This window comes from Micromys minutus, assembly GCF_963924665.1.
Source record: "Micromys minutus genome assembly, chromosome: 23".
Taxonomy (NCBI): Eukaryota; Metazoa; Chordata; class Mammalia; order Rodentia; family Muridae; genus Micromys; species Micromys minutus.
The window spans coordinates 29,327,899-29,355,890 of record NC_137958.1 but is presented as its reverse complement, the minus strand read 5'-3'; the positions used below and the strand labels follow the sequence as shown (position 1 = coordinate 29,355,890).

Below are 27,992 nucleotides of genomic sequence, written 5' to 3'. Positions count from 1 at the left end.
CGGACAGCCAGGGGGCGCTGTGGCGTGAGCGGTTCCCCCCGGTTTGGCGGGGCGCCGCTCTCTGGGTGGGGCATAGAGGCGGCAAGCTGACTTGCGGCGGGCCCCTTCGGCTTCTTCTCCGGCCTGCTCTCTCCGCGGCTTTCCGCGCGTTCAGCCGGCCAGCATGGGGAAGCGAGACAATCGCGTGGTGAGTATTCGGTGGGAAAAACGGGGGAGTGAGGCGGGGCCGGGCGGTAGGCAAGCGAGCCGAAGCGGTCGCGGCAGGGCTGGCGGCCGCGTCGCTCTTGGGGTCCCGGGACCCCGCGCCGTGCGCTGCGCGTGCGCCTTGCTCTTCCTCAGCATCCTGCTCGGCGGGCCCCTGGGCCTGCCGCCCCGCAGCGGCAAGGGCTGTGAGCTCGGAGCCCGCACCGCCTGTGGGGAGAGGCCCAGACCCAGCGCAGCCCGAACGCGGGGATGGGGGTGGGGTGCAAGGATGAGGGCTTTGGGGTACTCTGGACTCCTGTGCCCTCGGAAGTTAGTGACTTCTGAACCCAAGTTTCTACCTGTGGGAATGGGAGTCCTTAGTCACAGCTTGACCACAGAGGCAGCTGCCCAAGCGAACGCGTGGGTACCTAAAGATCTGCCCGGGAAACGATAGTGTTCCCCATCCCGTCTTTAAAACAACAACAACAAAAACGTCCGATTTAGTTCCTTGTGGTTCTGTCATGGAAGCTTGGTGGTCGCGAACCTTGCTAATCCTAAGACTGAAAACATTACATCAAAAGGTGGGAGGTGTTCAGGAATGGACTTTTCCTCCTGGCTTCAGGACGATACCACGCGTTATCTGGACCATAGAATAGAGGTGAAATAGTCTGTGCGTGGGCATCCTGAGTTCGGCGTAGTGCTTAGGCTCTTGGAATGTCCTCTCGGGCTTAGAAATCACCTCCTCACCTGCTTCCTGGAGACTTCAGTTTTGTTATTAATGATGCTGTCGTGGTTTTAAAGATTATAGGATTGCTTACAGACATTCTAGGTTCTTACTGAAATCCAGACTTTCATTTTACTGGAAAGTTTCATTTATTCATTCCCTTAGGCATTTTCAAAACATACAAAATGAGTTGCGTTTACTGGGGCGTTTTGACAGCTCTGTACTCTTGCCGTCGCGCAATATGTTCTGGTAGCATTTTGTTTGTGCTTCAAAGATTCCAAGACTGAAAACATTACATCCAAAGGTGGGAGGTGTAATGAAGATCTAATACACAGAGGGCAGGGCGAGGATGCTCAAACTGTGACCACAACTGGTATCATTTATTTATGCTTTTGGTTCAGTACCTCAAGTGATCTGGATCCCGCCCCCCCCCCCCAAGTCTCACTTTTTAATTGGACTTTTAAAGGACAGCTATTCTATGCATCCTGGCCCCACACATACACAGCTTCTCCAGTATCAACATCCCCCAGGGTGGAAATAGATACAGGTAAACTCGTGGTTATGTTTTAGGAGCACAAGGTCCTGTGATGTTGTGATAGAGTGTCTTTGGACACTTTAATAAAGATATCAGCCATTATGATGCACTGCCACCACTTTGAAAGATTCTGCTTCAGTCATACCTGCCCCTCCATCCACCACACCCACTGGTCTCTTTACTAGCTCCATAGCTTTGCCGGGACTAGATTTTGAGTGTCTGCCTCTGAAAAATAATAGCTGTTCTGATGTTTGTTGTTGTTCTCTAGAAATTGTCTGAGAGGTGATCCAGTCATTTATTTATTTATTTTTACATTGGTGATGCCCTCGTGGTTTTAAAGATTTATAGGATTGGGGGTTAAAAAACAAACAAAACCAACCAAACCTTTAGGGGACAAGAGTAATGCTTGGAGGGTAGGAGCAGGTTGCCTGCCTTCCTCCCTCCCTCCCTCCCTCCCTCCCTCCCTCCTTCCCTTCCTTCCTTCCTTCCTTCTTATTAATGTTTGCTTGTTTGTTTTGAGGCAGGGTCTCTGTGTTTGTCCCTGACTGACCTGGAACTTTGTAGACTAGGCTGGCCTGTGCCTGGCACTGCCTCTGGAGTACTGGGATTAAAAGCAAGAGCCACCAGGCCTAGTATGTGCTGCTCTCGAATTCTCAGCATTCACATCAGCCCTCTGAAATCCCAGCTCTAGGAGATCCAGTACTCTCTTCTGATATCCATGACAACGCACATGCACACAGAACACACAGATACAAATTAAAAACAGAAAACCTCTTTAAATCTTATGTTGAACAGTTGTTTTGGCTTTATCCATATTTATTTATTTTGTGTGTATGTGTACACACCTACCACAGTAAGCTTATGAAGGCCAGCAAGCAACTTCCATGGATTTTTCTTCTACCGTGTAGATTACCAGGATCAAACATCAGGCTTGGCTATAAAAGTGTTTTGGTGAGTTGAGCCATCTCTCTCTTGAACATTAATTTTTATTTTGTTCTGTTGTGGAGTTTGTGAAGCTGTAGTTACAGCCTTTGAAGCTACTGGGAACCCAACTTGAGTCCTTTAGTAGGAGTATGCACTTTGACCTATGAGCCCTTCTTAGAGAAGTTTTGGGTTCACAGAAAAGTTGAATAGAAGGGACAGAGAGTTCTGTGCTTGTGTGAAAGCTTGCCTGCTTCCATTCCCACACACGGATAGCCTCCTGTTACCAGTATCTGGCAAGACCAGGGTACTGTTGTTACAGTCCTGCATTGTTTGACACACAGTCTTCCAAGATCACAGATTACATTATGAATTTTTTGTTTTGCTTTTTATTTCTTGAGAGGCTTCTTTAACTGGCCATTTTAGTTCTTGGTTTCTGTAAAGGACTGAAGCTCACAGTGCCTTTGTACCTGTTGTTTTCTGGATGCTTGCTTCATATTCTTTTTGATAACTTGTGCCTTCTAAAGTGGCTATATCCTCTAGGTAAAAGTAGATAGAGCAAGGACTTTAGCATTGTACTGCAGTGCTCTTTTTGTACCTGCCCATATGTGTGTTCCTTTGAGCTAGTGTGAGTTACAATAACAAAATCATTTTCTTTTACTTGAACTCATACAGAAGTTTGGAGCCACAAACAGTTACAGTCATATGAATGTGTGACTTACAAAGTCAAAGTATTTGTTTTAGTAATTTCTATTACATTTTTATTTTTTGTATGAGTGGGATTGTGTGTGCTAGTAGACAACGTTCCAGAGTCAATACTCTGTCCACCAGGTGGGTCCCAGAGAACAAAGCCAGGCCTTCAGGGACGTTCCTTTACTCCTTGAGGCATCTCTCCAGCCAAGGCTGCAGTATTTAAAAGATTAAGTTGAGTGAATACAATGGCCTAGTGATCAAGAGCACTGGCTGTTCTTCTGTAGGACACAGGTTTGCTTCCCAGCACCCACATGGCAGCTCACAACCTCTCAGTAACTCTGTTCCAAGGCATTTTAAGTCCTCTTCTGATTTCCTTGGCACTAGGCACCAGAGGCCAAAAGAAGGTCTAAGATTCCCTAGAATGGGATTTACAGCCAGTTAAGAGCTATTGTTTGGGGGAAAAGAGGTTCTGGAAACTGAACCAAGACTTCAAGAAAAGCAAATGTTCTTATCTGTTAAGCCATCTCCTCAGTGTTTCTTTTGTAGTGGATTACTCCATTTAATCTTCATATAAAATGGTGAAGGGGGTGGGCTGGAGAGATGGCTCAGCAGTTAAGAGTTCATTCTACTCCTGAAGAGGACCAGAATTTGGTTCCTAGTACTGACATCAGACGGTCCATAACCATCTCTAACTCTAGTCCATAAGACTGTCTTCTGTCCTCTAAAGCTTCTGCACTTGAGAGCACATGCTGTCAAACACACACACATAATCAAAAATGAATATTTACAAAAGTGAAGTAGTTGAGGGGAATATCTCATTTTGGTGCACATGTATTCATATTTTGTTATTTATTTACTAAAATGCCAACGCTTTGTTTGTTTGTTTATTTTTGCAACTGAGTTTCCTTTTCACTTCAGAACCTTGGAAATCTTTCCAAGTCTTTTTTTATAGTTGCACTCTTTGGAAATAATTTTACAGTGTTAAACTTAAAATGTTTTATCATTAGGTTAAGAATATTTAGTGCTCTTGTGAGAACCTGAGTTTGGTTCCCAGCACTCATAACTCACAAACACCTGTAACTGTTCCCAAGGATCTGATGCTCTTTTCTGGCCTTCAATGACACCTTTGCACATGGTGCACACACAAGCAAACACATACACCTAAATTAAAAAAAATAATGTCAATATATATTTCCCATACTGTTATACAAGTGTTGGGTTTAGTTTGGTGTGAATCAGCAGCATTGTTAGTGAGTTAACAATTCTGTTACTTGAGAGTATAGTTTACGTAAGAACAAAATAACCAAAATTCTGGAATTGGGAGATGATTTAGGAAAGTGCCATGCAAGCCTGAGTATTTAATCCCCAACCCTGTAAAAAGCCAAGTGCAGAGGTGTGCATCTTTTATCTCAGCATGGGGGTGGGGTAGAGAGAGACCAGAGAATCTCAGCCTTGCTAGCTAGCCAGTGTAGTTAAATTTATCAGTTCCAGGCTCAGTGAGAGACCCAGTCTCAAAAAATAAAGTAGAGAGCAATTGAAGACACCACAGGTCAGCCTGTGGTTACACGTGCACATACAGTGTCTCTCTATTTTGCATTGTGTTTGGTACCAATATCTTGTCTTCTTTTGCTAAATACCCCATATCCCTAATGCTAGGAAATTCTAATATTCTTTCCTCCTTGTAAGAAAACTTAATCAGAGATTTGTGGTCATCCAGGTAATTAGGCAGTGTTGTTTTAGTGGAAGTAATTCTCAGCATTTGCTAGTCAGTGGTGGTTTTGTATTGTTTACTCTGCCAGAGAAATCTGAAGTCTATTACATTTGCTACATAGGTGGAAATGTTGTCATTTTTACAAGTTTTGATAAAGTACAACAAATGTTAAGTAGTAAGAGGCCTTAAAATTAACCTAAGAGTAATTGCCTTTAGCCTAAGTTCTTCTTCTTCTTCTTTTTTTTTTTTTTAAATAAAGTTATTTATTTACTTTGCATCCTGATCACAGTTTTCCCCTTTCCCCCATCCTCTTCCTTCCCTTCTCAGAAAAGAGGCCTTCCATGGATATGAACCAGCCTTGAGATACAAAGTTGCAGTAAGTCCAGGTGCATCTTCTTCTATTGTGCCTAGACAAGTCCGTCAGCCTAGGTAGAGGAAAGGGATCCAAAGGCAGGCAACAGATTCAGAGACAGCCTCTGCTCCTTCACTAGGAGTCCCACATGGAGACCCAGATGCACAACTGTTACTTATGTGCAGAGCCTAGGTCCTTCCCATGCATGCTCTCTGGTTGGCAGTTCAGTCTCTGTGGGCCCCTGTGAGTCCATCTTAGTTGGTTCTGTAGGTTTTCTTGTGGCCTTGACCCCTCTGGCTTCTTCAATCCTCCCTCCCCCTCTTCCACAGAGTTCCTCAAGCTCCACTTAATGTTTGGTGTGGGTCTCTGCATCAGTTTTCATCAGCTGCTGGGTGGAGCCTCTCTGGTGACAGTCGTGCTAGGCTCCTGTCTGCTAGTAGAGCAGAGTATCATTAACAGTGTCGGGGTGCCCTCCCCCTCATGGCATGGGTCTCAACTGGGCCAGTCACTGGTTGGCTCTTCCCTAACTTTCTGTTCCATCTTTTAGCCCCTGCACATCTTGTAGACAGGACAAGTCGTAATTCAAAAGTTTTGTGAGTGGGTTGTTGTCCCAGTCCCTCCATTAGAAGTCTTGCCTGGTTACAGGAGAAGGCTGGTTCAGTCTCCATATCCCCTGTTGCTAGGAGTTCTTAGCTAAGGTCGCCCTCATAGATTCCCATTGTCCTAGGTTTCTAGCTGGTCCCAGAGATGTGCCCCCCATCCAGTTCTCTCTCCTAGTATTCTCTTCCTCCATACCCCCTTATTCCTCCTGTTCCATCCATGCCTTCTTCCACCCAGTCTCCAGTCCCCTCCTTCCATCCACTCCTATGTTTAATCTATTTCTCTTCTCGCTGAATTTAACACTCCCTCCCACCCCACCCCCACCCCTACTCCCCACCCCCATTGAGCCCTCCTTGTTACTTAGCTTCTTTGGGTCTGTGAATTGTAGAATGGTTTTTCTTTACAGCTAATATCCACTTAAAAGTGAGTACATTCCATGTTTGTCTTTCTGGGTTTGGGTTACCTCATTCAGGATGGGCTTTTCTAGTTCCATCTGCTTGCCTGCAAATTTCATGATGTTGTTTTTAATAACTGAGTAATACTCTGTTGTGTAAGTAGACCATGTTTTCTTTACTTATTCTTTGGTTGAGGGACATCTAGGTTGTTTCCAGTTTCAGGCTATTATGAATAAAGCTGCTATGAACATAGTGGAGCCTATGTCCTTGTGGTATACTTGTGTATATGCCAAGGAGTGGTCTTGAGGTTAGTCTGTTCCCAGTTTTCTGAGAAACTACCAAATTGATTCCCAAAGAACTATATACAAGTTTGCCTTCAAACCAGGAATAGAGAGTGTCCCCTTTGCTCTACATCCACATCAGCTTGAGCTGTGGCTTGAGTTTATAAGCTTAGCCATTCTGACAGATGTAAGAGGAAATAGGAGTTGTGATTTGCATTTCCCTGGGGACCAAGGATGTTTACCATTTTTTAAAAAAGTGCTTCTTGGGCATTAGAGATTTCTCTGGAGAATTGACTGTTCAACTCTTGTACCCTATTTCTTTTTAAATCTTTTTTTAAAGATGTATTTATTTCATGTATGTTAGTATGCTGTAGCTGTCTTCACACACAACAGAAGAGGGCATCTGGTCCCATTACAGATGTTGTGAGATACCATGTGGTTGCTAGGAATTGAACCCAGGATCTCTGGAAAAGCAGTCAGTGCTCTTAATTGCTGAGCCATCTCTCCAGCCCTATACCCAATTTTTTAATTGGGTTATTTGTTTTGCTGATATCTAGTTTCTTGACTTCTTTATATTTTGCATGTCAGCCCTCTGTCAGAAGATAGAGTTGTTGGAGATCTTTTCCCACTCTGTAGGCTGCTGTTTTTTTCTTTTGATGATGTCTTTTGCTTAAAGAAGCTTTTCAATTTTGTGGGGTCTACTTATTAACTGTCGATCTTAGTGACTTAACTGTTGGTGTTCTCTGTTCATGAAGCTGTCTCCTGTGCCAGTTTGTTCAAGACTATTGCCCACTTTCTCTTCTATCAGGTTTAGTGTACCTGATTTTATGCTAATGATATCTTTGGACCACTTGGACTTGAATTTTGTATAGGATGATAGAGAAGGATTTATTCAAATTTCTTCTACATTCAGATATCCAGTTAGACCAGCACTATTTTTTTGAAGATGCTTTCTTTTTTTCCATTGTATAGTTTGACTTCTTTGCCAAAAGTTAAGCATCCATAGGTTTTACTTCTGGTTCTTCTGTTTGATTCCATTGATCATCCTGTCATGTTTCTCTGCCAGTACCCTGTGTTTTTTATTATTATTAATTTGTAATACAGCTTGAAATCAGAAATGCTGACACCTCCAGAAGTTTTCTTATTGTACAGTATTGTTTTAGCTATCCTGGGTTTTGTTTTGAGTGTTCTTTCAAAATCTGTAAAGAATTGTGTTTGAATTTTGATGGGAATTGTATTGAATCTGTACATTGCTTTTGAAAGGATAACCATTTTTATTATGTTAATCCTACTGGTCAATGAGTGTGGGAGATCTTCTCATCTTCAGATATCTTCAATTTTTTTTTTTTTTGTTTTGTTTTTATGAATACACTGTGGTTGTCTTCAGACACACCAGAAGAGGGCATTGGATCTCATTACAGATGGTTGTGAGCCACCATGTGGTTGCTGGGAATTTAACTCAGGACCTCTGGAAGAGCAGTCAGTACTCTTAACTGCTGAGCCATCTCCAGCCCCAATTTCTTTTTTCAAAGATTGACATTCTTGTCATACAGGTCTTTCACTTTCTTGGTTAGACTTAAATACACCAAGATATTTTGTTATATTTGGCTATTGTGAAAGGTTTTATTTCTGAGCTAATTCTGTATCCAGCCACTTTGCTGAAGGTTTTTATCAGATGTCGGAGTTCCCTGGAGTGGCTTATGTATACTGTCGTATCATCTGCAAATAGTGATACTTTGACAACTTGTTTTCTTTTCTTTTTTTTTTTTTTTTGCCTTTTCATTCTTTTTTTTGTTTGTTTGTTTTTTTTAAACGACTTTATTTTACAAAACAAAGATAAATGTACAAATTTTAAACATTTTTTGCTTAAAATTATACATTTTTGTCAGTACTGTTTTTTCAGACATTGAAATAATTTTTACATAAGACCATGTGAATATATTTTTTTAGTCAGTACTTGATTTTTTTCAAGGGCTTGACAGTATGCATTGAAAACCTAATAGTTACAATAAGCGTAGAGTACATGCAAAACAAAACGCAACATGGAAATAGTCAAAGTCTTCTTGTTTTGTAAATATATGTATATTTTTTTGTTTTCTTTATTTCTTGGACTTCATACAGTCTGTGAGTTGTTTCTGGGGGAGTGCAAGCCTCTGGGGTTAGCATCCCACTATCAGTGACTGCATATTATGTCTGTTCTTTTGTGACTGGGTTATCTCACTCAGGATGATATTCTCTAGATGCAGCCATTTTCTTAAGAATTTGGTTAAGTCATTGTTTCTAATGGCTGAGTAGTATTCCATTGTGTATATGTACCACAATTTTTGTATCCATTCATCTTCTGAAGGACATCTGGGTTCCTTCCAGCTTCTGGCTATTATAAATAGAGCCGCTATGAACATTGTGGTGCATATATCTTTGTTGTGTGTTAAAGTGTCTCTGGGGTATATGCCCAGAAGTGGAATAGCTGGGTCTTCAGGTAGTACTATATCCAATTTTCTGAGGTATCGCCAGACAGATTTCCAGAGTGGTTGTATTAGCTTGCAACCCCACCAACAGTGGAGAAGTGTTCCTCTTTCTCCACAGCCTCGCCAGCATCTGCTGTCATCTGAGTTTTGGATCTTGGCCAATCTGACTGGTGTGAGGTAGAATCTCAGGGTTGTTTTGATTTGCATTTCCCTGATGGCTAAGGATGTCGAGCACTTCCTCAGGTGTTTCTCGGCCATTCGGTGTTCCTCAACTGAAAACGTTTTGTTTGGCTCTGTACCCCATTTTTTAATAGGGTTATTTGATTCTCTGGTGTCTAGCTTTTTGAGTTCCTTGTACACCTTGGATATTAGGCCTCTATCTGATGTGGGGTTGGTAAAGATCTTTTCCCATTCTGTTGGTTGCCGTGACAACTTGTTTTCTAATTTATATTCCTTCTATATCCTTTAGTTGTCTTAAGCTCTAGCTAAAACTTAAGTACTATGATGAGAAAGTGGCCAACCTTGTTCCTGATCTTAGTGGGATTGCTTTAAGTTTCTCTCCATTTAATTTGATGTTGGCTATTGGCTTGCTGTATGTATCTTGTACTGTGTTTAGTTATGTACCTTGTATCCCTGAGCTCTCTAAGGCTTTTATCATGAAGGAGTGTTGGACTTTGTCAAAGGCTTTCTGGGCATCTAATAAGATGATTGTGTGACATTTTTTCTTTCAATTTATTTATATGGTGGATTACATTGATGGATTTTTTATATGTTGAACTATCCCTGAATCTCTGAAATGAAGCCAAACTTGATCATGGTGGATGTTTTTGATGTGGTCGTGGATTGTTTGTGAATATTTTATTAGTATTTTTACATCAATGCTCATAAGGAGATTGGTCTTAAATTCTCTTTCTGGGTTGAGTCTTTGTGTGGTTTAGGTATCAGTGACTGTGGCCGCATAAATGAGTTTGGCAGTGTTCTTTCTATTTTGTGGAACAGTTTGAGGAGTATTGGTATTAGCTCTTTGAAGGTCTAGTACAATTCTGCACTAAAAACATCTGGCCCTGAGCCTTTTTTTGTTGGGAGACTTAATGATTGCTTCTATTTCCTTAGAGGTTATATTATAGGTCTATTTAGATTGTTTACCTGATCTTGATTTTACTTTGGTAAGTGTTCCGTACCAAGAAAATGAGTTATTTTGTTTATATTTTTTTAATTTTGTGGAGTTCGGGTTTTTGAAGTAAGAGCTAATGAATCTTTGGTTTCCTCAGTGTCTATTGTCTGCCCCCCTTTTCATTTCATTTGTTAATTTGGAACTATCTCTGCTTTTTAAGTTAGTTTGGCTAAGGGTTCATCTGTTTTATTTTTCTCAAAGAACCAACTCTTTTGTTTCATTGATTCTTTGATTTCTTTGTTTCTAATTTATTGATTTCATCCTGAGTTTGATTATTTCCTGCAATCTACTACTCTTGAGTGTGTTTATTTCTTTTTCTAGAGCTTTCAGGTGTGTTTAGCCTAAAGTTCTTAACATTTAGATAGAGGGGGGGAAAGAAGAGTTTGTAAACATTTATCAACTTGAATTAAACTTGGGAAAAATGAAACCGAGCCAGGTATGGTGGTGCATGGTTTTAATCATCCAGTGAGGCAGGGTCACTCAGAGTTCCAGGACAGCCCTCAGCTGCTTAGGGAAAGCCTGTCTCGAAACAAAACATATTCTGTGTCTACAGAAAATTTTAGAAAAATCGGTATTTTTGCCAGAAACCATCACAAAACAAAACAAAAAAACAAACACCTTTGCTTTATTTTGTGTCAATGTTTTTTGGGAGGAGATCTCTGGAATGTGTGTTTATCCTACTATAATAACTGTAAAATACAGAGAGAGAGCATAATTTTTTAATTGATTTTTTTAAATGCATGGTATAGCTCAGTTGATAGAGTGCTTGCCTAGCAGGTGCAAAGCCTTGAGTGTGATTCCCAGCACCATGTGAAATTAGATTTGGTGCATGTCTGAAATCTCTACTCAGAAAGTGGAGAGGAGGGTCAGGATCAGGTCCTGGGCCTTCTCCCCATCTCCGAGCACATTTTGTTTTATATAAACATATACTCTTGGATGCTTCATCCAACTGCTTCTGTTGAGCATATATATATTTCAGTTGATGGGAAAGCAAAAGGAACAGTGGAGAGTGGAGGCTGGTACCTTGTTTTACATATTTTGCAGTTTACCTTTTTTTTGAGACAAGGTGTCACTGTCTTTGACTGGCCTGGAACTTGGTATTGTAGACCAGACTGGCCTTGAACTCACAGATACTCCTGCCTCTTCCACAGTTTAAGCCCCTGGAATTAAAGGGGTTCCAGCCATAGCCATTTTAGGGTAGAGTTCAGTGCCATTAGCTACATTCACAGTGCTCTGCAACCACATGTCCATTTCCAGAATTGTCATAATCCCAAGTGAGCTGTGTCTGGTGAAACAATATTCCTCCAAAGCTCTAGCTAATAAAGTTTTCTCTTCTGTCTTTATGTATTTGCTTCTTACAGAGTTTCTCAGAGGTGGAGTTGTAAAGCTGTCCTGTTGAATTTGTTTTACCAGTTAGATGCAGAGTTAGAATTTGGTTCTTTAGAAATTGAGTGGGGTGTGTTTTGTCTGGTTATCCATGCATGGATATTAGTTTTGTTCTGCACTTTGTTGTGAATACTGGTGTGCCATTAGAGTCTGCTTTGCATTCATTTGGGTATACGTAGTGCCTGGACATGGTAATTGGGGGGTTCATGTGGTGATTCTATGTGTAACTTTTTGAGGAACAACCAAGTTCTTTTCTACAACAGTTATTCTATTTTATTCTTCCACCAATAGTGTACAAAGGTCCCAATTTCTTCCCATTTCTAACAGTCCTTGTGATTCTCCTGGTTTTTGATAATAACCTTCCTACTGATATTGAACATTCTTTCGTGTGTTATGGCCATTGTCAGTGTAACTGGAGCAATATCTATTTGAAGTCCTTTGCTCAGTTCTAAGTGAGATGAGGAGGGGTTTTGTTGTGGAGGCATAGTGACTTTGTATACCCTGGGCATTATTCTCTTATTCAGTATATGGTTTGCAGTTGGTTTTTCATTCTGCAAGTTATTGACTTTTCTTTGTTTGGTAGTGTCCTTTCTTGCACATTTTAATTTTGGGGGGGAGTCTCGAGAAAATGGCTTAGGTGTTAAGAGCACTGGCTATTCTAGAGGGCCTGGGTTTGATTCCTGGAGTAACTCAAAACCATCTGTAACTATTTCCAGAGGATCTGATGCCCTTTTATGACCACCACAAGTACTGTATGTACTCAGTGCACAGACAGACATACAGGCAAAACATCCAGACACATTTTAAAATTTTAAGCATTATTTTGGGTATTGTTTTGTTTTGAGATGTGCTACTGCTTACCCTCCTACCTTTAACTCCAAAGTGCTAGAATTGCAGGTGTGTGTCACTCGGACTGGCCACATTTTATGAAATCCTCATTTTTGTTATTGATTGTCGTTTAATTTTGATGTTAATTTGAGAATAAAATTGCCATCAGTGTGACACAGTACTTTTTGGAATAGGAGAATTAACAGTAAGTTAGATCATCTTACTTTCTTTAGTAGTAAACATGGCGTGATCACCTTCTGGGTTTTAGGAAAAGATACCCTAAAGGCTTCAGTAGATAAGGGGATCATTATTCATCACGTGTCTGATAAAGTTCAGCAACATGTGTTACATGGAATAACTACTTAAACGTTTATGGATATGACACTCATTTATAATACTACTACTAGAAATAAGTGACTCTTCTTAGTGGCTATTTTAATGGAATTAATTCTTGTTCTTTCCTCAAGGCCTACATGAATCCAATAGCAATGGCTCGGTCAAGGGGTCCAATCCAGTCTTCAGGACCAACAATCCAGGATTATCTGAATCGACCAAGGCCTACCTGGTATTTCTCAGTTCACCTGTTTATGAGTTTAAGCTTGCTGTCTTTATTGATTGTTGAGCACTTGCCAGATAACAAGTGATTTTTACTGATTTTTGAGTTTCATACATAAGTATTGTATTTATATAATTTCCATTCTTCTCTTTTCCCGTCCAGCTGTTTTCCCTTCCTACTTCTTCCCGAATTTGGTACTTCTTTAATATTGTTAAACATATATGCACACTATTGAATTGAATTCATTTTGTATTGCTCATATGCATATGTGTTCAAGGCTGGCCACTTGGGATTGGATGACCTGTCAGGAAGTTCATCCTAAGGAAAACTTACTTGTACTCATTTTCTACCCCACCCCCAGGATATGTAGCATCTTGATTCAGGTTGGTTTGTTATCTGGTGTTTTCTTTATGCAAATCTTATGTAGGCATCTATATTGTTGAGATTTCATGGATGCAGCTTCCCTTTCATGTCTAGAAAATACTAGTATCTCTCAATGGGCATCCTGGTCCTTCAGCTCTTAAAATCTTTCTACTACTCTTTTGTAATTTTCCCTGAGCCTTAAGTGTAGAGGCTGCATTGTAGATATACCAATTTGGGGTGGGCACCCATGGTCACTTAATCTCTGTGTTCTGACCAGTTGTCTTCGCAGTACTGTTGCAGAGAAAGCTCTGTTGAGGGTGAGAGCAACCCTCATCTAGGTATTAGAGTACATATTTAGAATGTAGTTAGAAATTTTATTGGATTAGGAAAATGGTGGTACTCAGTTCTCCTCCAGAGTCTGACCTTATCAGCCACAGTTGTTAGCTATGTTTGCAGTATTATGAATTCCCTCCTACATGGGTCTTAAGTCCAATTAGACAGCTAAAGTCCAATAGACAACCTCCAAGCTAAAGGTGCTACTCTTGGACCAATGGGGATATGCCCTCTGATCCTTGTGGTTCATGGCTTTACCACTTGGGAGCTTGCATGGCACCTTCAGATACTGTGAGAGCCTGTCCCCAGAATGGAGGCTCCCATGTCAGTTCCAGCTTGATACCTCCAAGTCCTGTGTTCGAAGTGCGTGGTCAGTCTTCAGCAGCAGAGTCTTACCTTCAAATTCTGGGAGGCAACCTAAGGCAGAGGCGGTGGCCTGTATTGTTTTGGTAGCCTCTGGGCCCCTCTGGCTCATGGCTGGCACTCAGGTTTTCATTAGATAATCTGTGGCTCCTTCAGATAGCATTATCACCCTGAATGACACAACTCCCTTTTTATGTTGTTTATTTCCTTGATTTTTGAATTTCTTTGTATATCTGGATATTGATCCTCTATTAAAAATACAACTGACAGAGATTCTCAGTGGGCTTCTTGACTCAGTTGTTTCCTCTGTTCTACCGTATGAAGAGCATATTTGTTGATCATTGGTCTTAATTCCTAGACAAATTAAGTTCTGTTCAGAACATCATTTTTCTGTTCCTGTATCTTGTAAGACACAGCTTATGCTTTCTTGTAGCACTTTTAGCTTTCTAGTTTCACATTGAGGTCTTTGATTCATCTAGATGTAATTTTTGTTCAGGGTAATATATTAAAGTAATATTTAACATGTGCTTTGTTTTGAATATATAATTTACATGCATAAACAGAAGAGACGTTTGAGAACTTGCACAGCTAAAGCACTTTGAGGAAGCCTTTCCTGACCCTCTCTTCCTGGGCCTCTAAAATGTCTTGCTCAACCTTGCAGAGTCTGTGCTGTTTAAGATCTGCAGTGGAAGTGATTGTGCTCTTCACTGAAACTCACTTAGAGGTTAGGGAGGGATAACAGGAGTGTGTGCAGTGTTGTTCCCAGCTCACCAGTTCATTCAGGCGAGTGAGAAAAACTGGAGGAGTAGCTCGCAGCAGATGTCACAGTTACAGGTACTGTTGTTTAATATTCTACCCTTATACAACAGTCCTGGAGAGAGATCTCAGCAGCTGTAAGGCGCCATTACATCTAGGTAACTGCAGTTGATGCTCATCATATGGTGTAGGGAGTCCTTCCAGCTCACTGTCCACCTCCTCTAGTGTGGTTATGTCTTGTTCTTAACCCCTGGAGCATTCCAGAAATTTTCCCCAAAATAAAGTGTTAGTTTAGCTTTAACATGGTAAAAGGGGATGGAATTTAAAGGGAAAATGTGCGAACAGGCCCGTGAGTCAGAAGCCTTTTAAAACAACCCATAGGTTGGGTAATTCATAAAAGCACTCACAGGAGTCTTTGCAGATAATCTTGCTAATGGCAACCAAGAGGCCAGGCAAGCCTTCCTTTAAGTCTCTTCTAATAGAAACACGAGGCACACTCAAGTCCTAGCAGAGTTATGACAACACATGTTGGATATTGCCAGCCCAGCAGACAGTTATCTTTAGGCGTTTGCTGCCCAGGATTTTGTTATTGGTTAGTCAGCCTCTGCTGTCAGATCCTTGTTGTGAATATTAAAAAGTTGTTTAACCTTTTATCCTGTGCTTTGCTGGCTCCCTCGGGGGCACACATGGCACTGCTGGGACCTCTGTCTTGGTGCTCCAGGCCACCTCTGAGAACACAGGCTCGGTTCACTCCACCACCCCTGCATCTGTCCCGGGTGGATACGACCGCCCTGGCGTGTTGTTTTCATTCACTTCCCCTTGGCGTGTTGTTGCCAAGCTTTGCACACACACATCCCAACTCTGTGGCTTTATGTGTTCTGCCACTACACCCTTTGAACTCAGCTAAGTAGTCACATCAAAGAACACACCAAACTACTCTGACCCAATATGTATAATATAATTTTCCAAACTAGGTAAGTCAAATGATCTTGTACAATTCCATCTCTTATAAGACATTCATAACAATCTTATTATGAAGAGATGCACCGAGAGAAACATACACATCTGCCTCCATCTTTGTTCCTCCTGGAATCGTCTCCCCTTATCTCCACCTCCTGCCTCTTCGGCTTCTAGATCTTTCCCCTCCTATCTCTCTTGTCCAATCAATCATGTATATCATCTTAACATAAACCTAAACACCCTCAAACTTCACATTCCTGGAAGTAAAGAAGATAATCAGCCTAAACTATATACTGTATCTTCACACATACAGAGTTTAGGCAAAATTAGCTGCTCTTAATGAGGGAATGGTAAGACTGCTCCCAAATCCAGTTCTAAGATGCCTACCTTAGGACAATAGTCCTAAAAGATAAGCTGTTTCAAGCCTTCTGCATAAATGTCAAGTTTTTTATATCATGGGTCTTACTAGCAGAATGCTGTAGTTGAATTAGATAGAGTTGACTTGGCTCATCTTAAAGCTTATAGTTTGTAGCCTGAGATGTCTTTCTGTCTTAGAACTTGAGTAATGCTACCTATTAGGTTGTTGTGAGAGTCAATCAAAATGGCAATCTAGATTCAGACAAGGAGTGATTCATCCTTGGGCTCTATTATGATGATTTACATGATTGTGAACAAAGAAATATAAACTATCAATATGAAAGGGAGTCTTAGAATATTAAAATAACATTTGCAGAAATGTCCTGTTTCTATTTGCCAACTTACATTGTATCTATCACTCTGTTTCTAAGGGAGGAAGTGAAGGAGCAGCTGGAAAAGAAAAAGAAGGGCTCCAAGGCTTTGGCTGAGTTTGAAGAGAAAATGAATGAGGTTTGTAAATAGCATTTTCTCAAAAAAATAAAATAAAATAAACTGATCTTTTTCTTATAAAAATCAAACCTATTTTAATTGTTTCACTTTAATAAGCCAAGAATTTGATCATTGTACTTTAGTCATTAAGGGGGTCTATATTTTATGACTATTACTGCTTGAAGGCAAGTTTGTGAGTAAAATGAGTACTTTCTTATAAAAGGACTCAGTAAAGGCACTTGCTTGAAAGGCTGGTGATCTGAGTTGGTCTTCAGAACTACCTAAACATGGAAGGAGAAAGTTACCTCCACAGTTGTCCTCTGACCTCCACACCTACACCCATGCATGCGTCATGCCCACCCACTAAACATACATTTTTTAAATTAAATTTTGTTAAAGCCCGGGTATGGTTGCACACCTTTAACCCCAGCACTTAGACAGGGGAGGCAGATGGTTATCTGAGCTCAAGGATAACCTGGTCTATAAGGGAAATTCCAGGACAGCCAGGGCTACACAGAGAAAGTATATCTTTTGTTTAAAAAGAGGAAGCTGAGACAGATGAGTGGTAATTTAAAAAATGGAAAAGGATCAGTAACTTCTAATTGTGTCTTCCTTTTAACCTTTTTGCAGAATTGGAAGAAAGAACTAGAAAAACATAGAGAAAAGTTATTAAGTGGAAATGAGAGCTCATCCAAAAAACGACAGGTAGCACCACTTTTTGTTTATTGACATTTTATCATTGGTTCATAACAATGTATTAATAAATTCATTTGAGAATCACATTCACTTATTTGAGCTTGTGTTTCTTTCTATTTAGAAAAAGAAAAAAGAAAAGAAGAAATCTGGTAGGGTGAGCAAAAGTTTTCTATTTTCTAACTGTTACAGCTAAGGGCCTATAAAACAAAGTAAGAATGATCGGCTTTTCCTTGTATCCAAAGCTAACTTAGACTGTAGATGTGTCAAGCAGCCCAGAGGTCCTTTGGCTGTGATGGGTGGTGACGTTGTTTTTCTTAGTGACATGAGAGAAGTGTACCTACCTCTGCTGCTACGGAGGACAGTGTTGCTCAGTGCTGCACGTGTCGCTTTGCTGAGCTGTTGGGGGAGGGAGGTGACTTTATATTTTAGTTTCTAAATCCTATGAATATGGCATCTGTTTCTTAGACACTAGATTGATTTCACTAAGTGTTTGAGAGACTTGAGAGTAAGAGGCTTGAGAGTAAAAGAAACCAATTCCTGCATCTCACAAGCTTTAATTGTTTTGTGCTTGGTCAAGTATTCATCTTCTTCTTCATCGAGCTCTGATTCTTCCAGCAGTTCTTCAGATTCGGAGGAGGAGGTAAGACCTGCTGTGATGGTTTTGAATGTCAGAGGGACACCTGTTGTGAAATCGCTGCTAGATATGTTGACTTTTTTCAATTAATTGTTCATAACCAATAAATTATTCGTACCCACGTACAAATAATGAGATGTTAAATATTAGCATATATTTAAGTTTCCTTTGTTCACTTAAAATAATAGTTTTTTTAAATTCTAAAATGCTTTTGACTCATTGCTTAGAATTACATGCATATAATTCAGATCACCTGACTCTTTAAATAGAAAAGTAGTGTGTTGCATTATAAATAAGAATTGAGGAAATTTTATATGTTTATAAGCTGGTCCTTTCATTATGCTCTCGTCATTACTACATTTATATTAGTTAAATTATATTCTGAAACTGAAAGCAAATGCTTCTAAAACTGTTTTGTGTAGGATAAAAAACAAATAAAAAGAAGGAAGAAAAAGAAGAGCCACTGCCATAAGTCTCCTGAGACCTCAGTGTCGGATTCAGACTCAGACAGCAAGGTGAGACCCCGAATGAGGTTTTTCTGTCTAGCATCAGTTCAGTTCAAAGGAGCTCGTTTGATTTGATGTAACAATAGACCTAGATCAGGCTGGCCTCAAACTCACTGCGACCTGCCTTCCGCTGCCTCCTGAGTGCTGGCACAAAACGGGTGCACCACCACCCCAGCCACATTTGACTTCTGCACTTTGAGGTTGTGCACCAGGTGTATTTACTATTGTACATGTAGCATCTTATTCTCAAGTACCTTCTTCATGTTCATGTGTCTATGTTTCCATGATATTGTTTCCTTTATTTTCAAAATAATATTTGTAATTCTAGGCCAAAAAAAAAAATGCATTGGAAGTTGAGCTGATTACCTTTTGATGACTAGCCCAGTATGCTTTCTTTTTTCTAAATTTGTTCTGTACTAACTAGAAATGTCAAGTACAGTTGACTCAACTTTCATTGAACAGTTTTTTAAAAAGTGTGAAGTGATTTATAAAAACATTGACTCCAGTTGCCAGGACTGAACCCAGTGGTAGACAGGATGCAGAACCTACACCTTACTTAGTTACAGTTGTTTATTTATTCCTGTTGGAGAAGTGTGCTAGAGAGCTTACCCAACATTCATGAGAGAGACCCTGGGTTCAGTCTTCAATACCAGAAAAGGAGAGAAAGGACTACCATGGAACACTGGGGCCTCCGGAAGTTAAGGATCCTATTCTGGTTTCTAAAGAAGCTCCACTCTCCCTGGGAAGATGGCTTGTGTAGAAAGTACTCAGGCCTGGTGGTTATCTCGTGTCTTTACAGCAGCTGTCGGTGATTGTGATAGTGTCTGTCATTAGTGCTGACAAAAAGCCTGCTGTGGTAGGCCCTGTGTAGGCCCGTGGTGATTAATTCATTTAATCCTTTCAGCACGTGTATGGGGTTGTTTTTAGTAAAGAGATTAATTACTAAAACTAAAGAAATAACAGAGTCCTTGATAAGGACGGTAGGCTAGTCAGATTGGTGGATGGCAGAAAACCATGTGGATTATAGACCTCCAGTGCACATGGCCACCAGAGACAAAGGCAGTGGTATAAAGGCCTATTTTAAAATAAACGCATGGGTATTGTTTTAGGGGGACATAAGTTTTATTTAGTGATGTAAGAGAAAAGGCCTGTTGTCTTGTGTGCAGATATACATAAAATAGGTTGATTTTTTTTTTTTTCCCAGAATAAAGTGCTGACATTGAAGTAAAGTTTTATTAGTCATGAATCAAATAACTTTTGGGAGGGCTATACTTATACTGTCTTTTCTACATTTAAGAGTTATGTATATTTATTTGTTTAGGATGGCTCAAAAAAGAAAAAGAAGTCAAAGGATGTAACTGAAAGAGAAAAGGTAACTTTTTACATTACCTTCAGGTTAGCTGGCACACAGCACTTACTGATCAGTGATGTGCCCCTTTTCATGTCAGGGATTTAGTTTGTTCTATGGCATGTCACATCGATGTAATGAATTTATTTTGTTATGAGGTGGGGGCTCACTGTGTGTCTAGGCCAGACTCAAATTTCTGGGATCTCCCCAGCAGCTGTGGCTGTGGTTATATGATCCCCACAGTAACTTCTATTATTAATGCTGATCAATGTGTATTAACAGATAGAAGAGGAAATATGTTTATTTCCTGATCGTCAAAGCCATTATAAAGTAATGGTTACTTTCATGTTTCATTAAAGTATGTGTGCAACTAAGACTTTGTAATACATAGTAAAAATCTGAAGCAGCTGTATTACAATTTTAAATATGGCAGACAGTCTCACACAGACGCACAGCAGCCATCCTCATACTGACTAGAATTAATAAATGGTTTACATTTGCTTCTGACTATTTTCTGCTTTTAAGTTGCATTACTTTAGAGTTAGTGAAATGATGTGCATGCTTCACAGTCACAGTTAGGTTTAAATACATGTATCCATAGTAACATCTGGTGATGTGTTTTTCAAAATAGTGGCAAGTTCTGGAACTAGCTTTTTAGTCAGCATTACTGTTGACATCCTTGATATTTTCAAGTTTATTTCTTTTGCTTACAATAGTCCATTTACTTCTTTAGATTATTCTCAGCTTTTTTTTTTTCCTTTTCTTTTGTTTTATTTTTTTTTGAGAGGGGGGCTTCTCCTGGAACTCACTCTGTAGACCAGGCTGGCCTGGAACTCAGAGATCCTGCTGCCTCTGCCTTCCAGGTGCTGAGATTAAAGATGTACGCCACCACTGCGGGCTTACTTTTACTTTTTAAGATTTTTTTTTTTAATGTTTATTTATTATATGTGAGTACACTGTAGCTGTCTTCAGACTCACCAGAAGAGGGCATCTGTTCCCACTACAGATGGTTGTGAGCCACCATGTGGTTGCTGGGATTTGAACTCAGGACCTCTGGAAGAGCAGTCAATGCTCTTAACCAATGAGCCATCTCTCCAGCCCTACTTTTTAAGATTTATAGATCTGTTTGTTTATATATCGGTCTGCATGAGTTTGTATGCACTGTGTATATTCAGGTGTGTGCCTGTGGAGGGCAGTAGAGGATAAAGGATCTCCTGGAACTGGAGTTGGGACATGCCTGTTATGGGTGTTGGCAACTGAGCATGGGCCCTCTGCATGAGCAATAAATGCTCTTAACCACTGCGCCATCTCTCTAGCCACCGGCTACTTATAAATTTCAGCAGTACAGATGCTGCAACGCATATTTCTTCTTCAACTTTAAAGATGGTATGTGTCTAAGTGTATTGCTTGTGTAAGTGCACATGCGCAATGCACATGCCTGGTGCCCAAGATGGCCAAAAGAGGGCAGTAGATCCTCCATGACTGGAATTGCTGGCAGTTGTAAACCGCCATGTAGGTGTGCTGCAAACTGGACCCGGGTCTTCCCCACTAGCAGTGACCTCAGTCACTGAGCCCTCCCTGGCTCTATTCAGTGGGTGTTTCCTAACTTTTTAATGCATATCTAAGATTGTAATTTCTAGGTTCTCAGAATGTAGATAATTTAATTTAGTTGAACAAAATGCTTATCAATTTACATTTCTAAACAGTTGGCTGTACTAGGTGTTTGCATAATTTTTAGTTTTTAAAATTTCTACTTAAGTCCTTGAGTACATCATGAAAATGTTACTGTGTGTATATATGTACGCATGCATATGTGCACATGATATGGGAGAATGATGCTGTGTACTGTGGTGTGTATGTAGATCAGAAAACAGCTTTGTGAAGTGGGTTCTCTCCTACCTTTATGTGAGTTTCTGGTGTTATTTATATTCTAAGCCATTTTGCTGTTCCAGAATTAAAATGTTTTCAAAATGTGAATGTAGGAGTTGTAGAGATAGCTTAGTAGTTAAGCATATTTGCTTCTCTTTCATAGGACCTGAGGCTCACAGCACCCACACTGCATGACTAACAAGTACCTATAACTCAAGCTACAGGGACTCTGACTCTTGGCCTCTATGGATGCCTGGACACACACACACACACACACACACACACACACACACACACACACATACACACACATAAATCTTTAAAAATATAATACTCTAAATATATCAATGTTATTATACAGACATCCTTTTAAATCATAACAGGTAATTACCACAAGTTTTCTTTCTGGTGAAATCCTGAGTAGAAACCATCTTGGTTTCTCATGACCTAAAAATTGTATCTGTTAATTTAAGGAAACAAAGGTATTATTTTCTAAAGCACTGGTTCTCACTCTTCCTAATACTGTGACCCTTGATACAGTTCCTCATGTTATCGTCACCCCCCAACCATAAAATTGTCATTGCTACTTTATTACTGTAATTTCGTTACATAACATAAATATATAATATAAACATTTGTGTTTTCTGATGACCCACAAAGGGATTGCAGCCCACAGGTTGAGAACCACTGATCTAAGTTGATTGTTTCAGTTTATTACATAAAAGCATTGCTTTAGTAGAATTAAAAACAAATCCTGGTAAATGTCACCATTTTCAGAAATTTCTAAATTAAAAAAAAGGGTGATTTGTAATAATTACTATTAAATGTAACTTAGAAGCATCAGGTTTGGGGCTCGTGTGATGGCTCAGTTAAAAGAAGCCTTTGGTGCAGACTTGACAGTCTGCATTGAGTCCCTGAGTCCTTGAAGCTGCAGGAGAGGACAGACTCCGGAGGTACTCTCAGACTGCTGCACACACGTGCACACACGCACACACACACACACGACATAAACTTCTGTTTGGAAATGAACAGTAACGTTTACTTGTATTAGTTCTTAAAATCAGGATATATCTTTTTTTTCATAGGACACTAAAGGACTGAGCAAAAAGAGAAAGATGTATGAAGATAAAGCGCTATCATCTGAGTCGCTGTCAGAGTCAGACAGTGGAGAGGTGAGTAAAACAAACCAGTGCATCCTCACAGTGTCACAGGTCTCCATGTTTTCGTATGCTTTTCCAGTGTCATGTTTAATATTATGTAGTCATCAGGGTACATGGAAGAGGCTGTATACAGTGTAGCCGACCGAGATCCAGTCATGTTAAAATCAAAAGAAGGATCACGTGTGTTGTTCTGGGCATTGCCAAAGGAGCTGCTTTCCTGAGTCTTGCTTCTCTGGGCTTCTGTCCTTCCTTCGGCATTTATCTTGCCCAGCTGTCTGTCTGTCCACTCGGTGTCTTAGCTCCCTGCTCTTTTACATTTGTACCTTCCTCGTTTGCTGTGCCAGTCTCTCAGGGAGCTGTCATCCAGTTGTAAGCAAGCAGTGTCTACTGTCTTTAGTCTCCCTTAGATTGATGTGACATGTTTCTGTATTTTTGTCATGTGTTCAGCATGTAGTTATCTAACAGGTGTGCCATATAGCTGAAGACTTAGGCAGTTTTTATCTTCTAGGACTGCTGTATTTAACATTTATCCAGTATGCAGTAAGGAAAGCTTAACAAAATTATATTTGTACTTAGCATTAATATGCATGGGCTTTGGCAACTTCAGATTTAATTTCAACTCAGTGCACCACCCTTTAAAGGATTTTAAGCCGCTCACTACTCTATGTAGAGTACAGTGTATGCATTTGGCAGCATAGAATACTGATAGTATTAAACTGAAGCTAAGATTCGGGTACTGTCTGCCTTACACTAGAGTTCATGATACCTTTCCCAGCTCCCACTGCTTGGTTTTGATGCTAAAAGGCAGCTCTTAGAGACAGTTAAAATCTTAAGTTGTGGTTGTTCCTTTTTTTTTTTTTTTTTTTTTTTTTTTTTTTTTGAAGTTATTGATTCATAACGGGTCATAAAATGTGATTTTATAATAAAAAGTTGCTACCTGTGACTTGAACATATAAGATATATTAGGTATAAGATTAACGTGCACTAAGTACAAATTCCATGTTTGTCTTCTGTTCACAAAAATTTTCAACTTTGTAGGTGCAAGCAAAAAAGAAGAAAAGCGGTGAAGAGCGAGAGAGAACAACAGCAAGTATCTTCTGTTTTTATAGACAACGGCAGGCCCACTGTGCTTCAATGAAACGTTGATTGAGTATCGGGGAGTTGTGGTGTCTGTCACCTTTGCTTACTGGATAGGAGACAGTGGAGTTGGCTGAGGAAGGGAAGCAAGCATCCACAGACCGTTTTCAGTCCAGAGCTGGGTATAGCAGTGCACACCTTTATTCCCAAAAGTCGGGAGGCGGAGGCAGGTGGATCTCTGTGAGTTCAAGACCAGCCTGGTCTACACAGTGAGTTCCAGGACAGGCAGAACTAACTGCACAGTACGGGGGAAAAAGAGAAGAAATAGTAGAAGTTCAGGGGCTGGTGAAGTGGCTCAGTGTGTACAGAAACTTGCTGACAACCTAAGTTTGATCTCTAAGATACTTGTCCTCTGACCTCCATGTGCATCATAACACACATAAACACACAAATTAATTAAAACATAATTAGAAAATGATGGAATTTATATATTAAACACACCCATACATATGTTCCAACTTTTGTTTGAGTTTTATTCTTCCTTGTGTGAGTGTTGGTCTGAGGGTATATCTATATGTGTGTGTATCATGAAGTGCAGAAAAGCATAGGCTTCTCTGTGACCAGAGTTTTCCTGTAGGTGCTAGGAGCTGAATCTAGGTCCTTTGCAGAAATAGCAAGTGTTCAACCACTGATCCAAATCCTTAGCTCCTATTTAACTTTCTTAAGCTATAATAAAATATGGTGATTACCTCTGTCTTCTAAAAGAAATTATTTAAAGGACAGCCAAACCTAGAATGATGAAAGGCTTCTAAAAATATTAGCTGCAATGAGAAATAGATTAGAAGTGGCAAATATGGAATAGGTAACCAATTACCATATTCTTTTAAAAACAGCACTGCCATTATGTAAATTGATGGCTAGGAAGGGAAAGAAGAGCCTTGAAGAAAAGGGAAAGGGAAATGAATCCAAATAAGAAACAGGCTAAATATATGTATGATATATATATATATATATATATATATATATCATATATATGTGTGTATGTATATGAGATATATATATATATATATATATATATATATATATATATATATATGAATGATACCTTCAGAGAGTAGTAGTACAGAGCATCTCTGAAGTAAGGGTCCTTTACCTAAGTATAGGAAGTGGTATTTGAAGGTACCTTCTTAAGGAGAGGTGAAAGAAAAAATGAGGACATTTTTATTTGTTGGCCCAGGTTAACCATTCCCTAGAACTTCATGGGGCTATAAAACTGTAAGGACCGCCGCTGAAACAACCAGCTTCACTTGGGTATACATAGTCTGAATCACTTTTTGTATTTTGTGACCATGGTTACAAGAGACTTTTTTTTCTGAGTGAGAAAATAATTTGGGTGGCTGTTTGGACTGTGGTTTTGATTGAGTAATTAGAAAAGCACTTGGCTAGGTCCAGCATAGACTTCAGTGCACTTGTTCTTTGTAGTGCTGTGTTTGTTACCAGCATCTCCACTAGGCACAGCGAGTTCTTCAAGGTGCAGTAGAACAGTAGCTAAAGAAAGCCACCCAATGGGCCTGTGGTTGAAACTGAGTGGAACGGTGCTTGTGGTAGGTGCTTCCTGTGCCAGCACCACCGTAAGAAAGTGCTGAACTGAAGATCTTTGGCTACTTTGTGAAATTGTGTTTAGGTGTGTGCTTTTAAGTGGAAAGCTGGGGCTGGCTGTTCCTTGGTTATGAGTACTTGCCATGCACAAGCTGTGGCTCATTCTTCAGCAGCACCCCAAGCAGGCAAGCTGCAAGATTCTTCTATAGCAGCAGCAGATGAGACGGAGCTCTGCCTTTCTTACCTGGACTCTAGCTTCTTTTGAACTATCTGCTTCTTGAAATTATGCCTTCTGCAGCAGAAGCATTCAGAGGACTTGGAGCTCAGCACACTCCAGCACCTTTAATCCATTAACAATTTCACCACATTTCCTAGGCAGCAATTTACCTGAAAAAAATAGGCATTTAGTTAGATGTTGTGATGTATTCCTGTAATCCTAGTATCAGGTGTTCAAGGTCATCCTTGGTGACATAGCATATTCGAGGCCAGCCTGGGCTATATGAGACCCTATTTCAAAAACAAACAAACACAAAACATGTTTCAGTATTTTATAATAATGAATTGGTATTAACAACAAAGTAGTGTTCCAACATAAGCATGCTGTGTCCTTAAAAACCTGCCGTTTCAATAAAGCAGGCGTGTCTCGCTGCATGTCTTTCGTGTATCAGAGCTGCAGTTCATTTTCCCAGGAGCTGTATAACATGAAATATAGCCATTGCTAGCATGATCTTTTCTGTAGAAGTTTCTTTTGGGAGCTGCTAATGTACCATTTACTCAAGAGTTCCCTGTCTTTGAAACCCAAGCAAGAACTCTTTGCCCCCATAGTTGTGGTTGTTGAGACCTTTCTAGAAGGTTCTAACTAGTATGCTTACTTCTGTGGTTGTAAGTAGCTTAGATGTAGAAGTGATGGTGTTCTTGGTTGGCATGGTTTTTAATGAGCACAGCAATAACGCCTGCAATGGAATTATTTTTACAGGACAAAGCCAAAAAGAGGAGGAAGCATAAGAAACACAGCAAGAAGAAGAAAAAGAAGGCTGCCAGTTCAAGCTCAGACTCGGCGTAGCATCCAGGAAGACCAGGGTCCTTACAGAGTGCAATGTCAAAGGAGCTCTCAACTGTGAAGATTATGACATACTTAGTAACGTGCATGAATTCCCTTGTTTTAGACTTGTCCTGGACTAGTCAGTAGCCACTTGGGTTCCGCTGTGTGAAGGGCCAGGATGGCTGCCTGCTGCTTGAACACCTTTTCCTCTCCCAGTGTGTGGTGACTCTGGGAGATAGTACTTTGCAGTCATACTAGTGGTTAAGATATTTGGAATAAAGCTAATATTTTTTACTAGAAGTCCTTAAGAATAAATCAACAGAAACTAAATCTGGATCCATCTTAAGATGTAACCAGAAATAATGAGATGGCTCTAGTAAAAATTTTCAAAGTAGGGATTACATTAATATTTCAAAATCCTTACTCTGTAGATAAGTATATTTTAATTTTTCCCCACGTATTCTTTGGTTTACTTGGGGAAGGAGCTTTTAAAGAGGGGGTGGTTTGCTATCTCTTTAGCTACCAGAACAGCGTGCCTTGGATCTCACACATCCTGCTTTTGTGGACATAGGAGCCATGCTTCCTGGGAGGACAGAGCTGGGCACCGTCAGTCTTGCCCCTGACTGAAGTTAATGACATCCTTAGACTATGCTGTATGCTGCTTTGATGAACCAGAGATACCCGGCCCTTTGCAGCATGAGAAAGCCCCCGAAGCTCTGGAATTTACCTCCACACCAATAATAACTGAATGTTTTTAGGGTTACATTGTGTTACGTCATTTTAATTCATTTTGACTACACTTTGGCTTTGGAGACAGATTGTTTAGTAGACACTGGTACTTTCTGAGCTTGACAGCTGACAATTCTAAAGCGCATGTGTTATACAAGTTTTAACCAGTCAGGAGATTTTTATGTAGCCAGTGATAGATACTTTATGTTTTGTATAAATTTTGTTTAGGCTGCAGTGTTTAGCTTTTAACTAACTATTGCTGTCTTAAGTTCATAACTGTGTTTAATGGCACACTTACAAGATATTTAGCATGTAAAAAGCAGGACTTTTGGTTTTTGTTTTTAACAGCTTCATATTGAAGCTGAGACTTACCACAAACAAGTTGAGTGGCAGGCCTGGTATGCTGTATCTTGTTACATAAAGCTATTGCCAGAATCTTAGTAAACACATGTTTTAAAGATTGTTGTCTTTGTGTATCAATAACATATTATGACATGTTAACTTATGTGAGAACTACATTAATGCCCTTCCTGTGTCGTGTTTCCTAAGATTTTGTGCTTCCTGTCTCTGCTGAATGATTAGGAATGTTAAAGGACTTGCTGAATCACTTTCATTTTACACTGGTATTCAGGCGGGTTGTGAACTAGAACAGTAGACATTACAGTGGAGTGTGCACAGTGCACTGGGATGTGAGGAAGCAGGATAAACAGCCACTTTACTTATCCTAGCTGTGCTCTTACCTCCCTTTGGGTCATAGGTAGTCACAGAAGGAACTGCACCCTTTGTTCTGTTTTTGTTTTTTGAGACAGGCTTTCTCTGTTTAGCCCTGGCTGTCCTGGAACTTGCTCTGTAGATTTCTTCAGTGCTGCTGTTAAATGCATGTTCCTCTGTTGCCCAGCTTCCC

General features: G+C 40.1%; 1 protein-coding gene across 1 annotated transcript; it reads left to right on the top strand.

Moving 5' to 3' along the window:
* Positions 1-84: 84 nt before the first annotated feature.
* FAM133B (family with sequence similarity 133 member B) lies at positions 85-27,515 on the top strand. The gene is made up of 11 exons (XM_080936156.1): positions 85-187; positions 12,719-12,816; positions 16,371-16,449; positions 17,059-17,133; positions 17,246-17,278; positions 17,702-17,764; positions 18,181-18,273; positions 19,586-19,636; positions 22,567-22,653; positions 23,680-23,727; positions 26,294-27,515. The coding sequence occupies exons 1-11, from the start codon at positions 164-166 to the stop codon at positions 26,378-26,380; spliced, it is 738 nt and encodes a 245-aa protein (XP_080792282.1). The 5' UTR covers positions 85-163; the 3' UTR covers positions 26,381-27,515.
* Positions 27,516-27,992: the final 477 nt, after the last annotated feature.

Bases quoted from the DNA above. Each gene is read 5' to 3' on its own strand.
- FAM133B (XM_080936156.1), top strand. From the start codon at position 164: ATGGGGAAGCGAGACAATCGCGTG. The intron at 17,765-18,180 runs GTAAGACCTGCT...TGTTTTGTGTAG, and splicing joins CTTCAGATTCGGAGGAGGAG to GATAAAAAACAAATAAAAAG. The intron at 22,654-23,679 runs GTGAGTAAAACA...TCAACTTTGTAG, and splicing joins CAGAGTCAGACAGTGGAGAG to GTGCAAGCAAAAAAGAAGAA.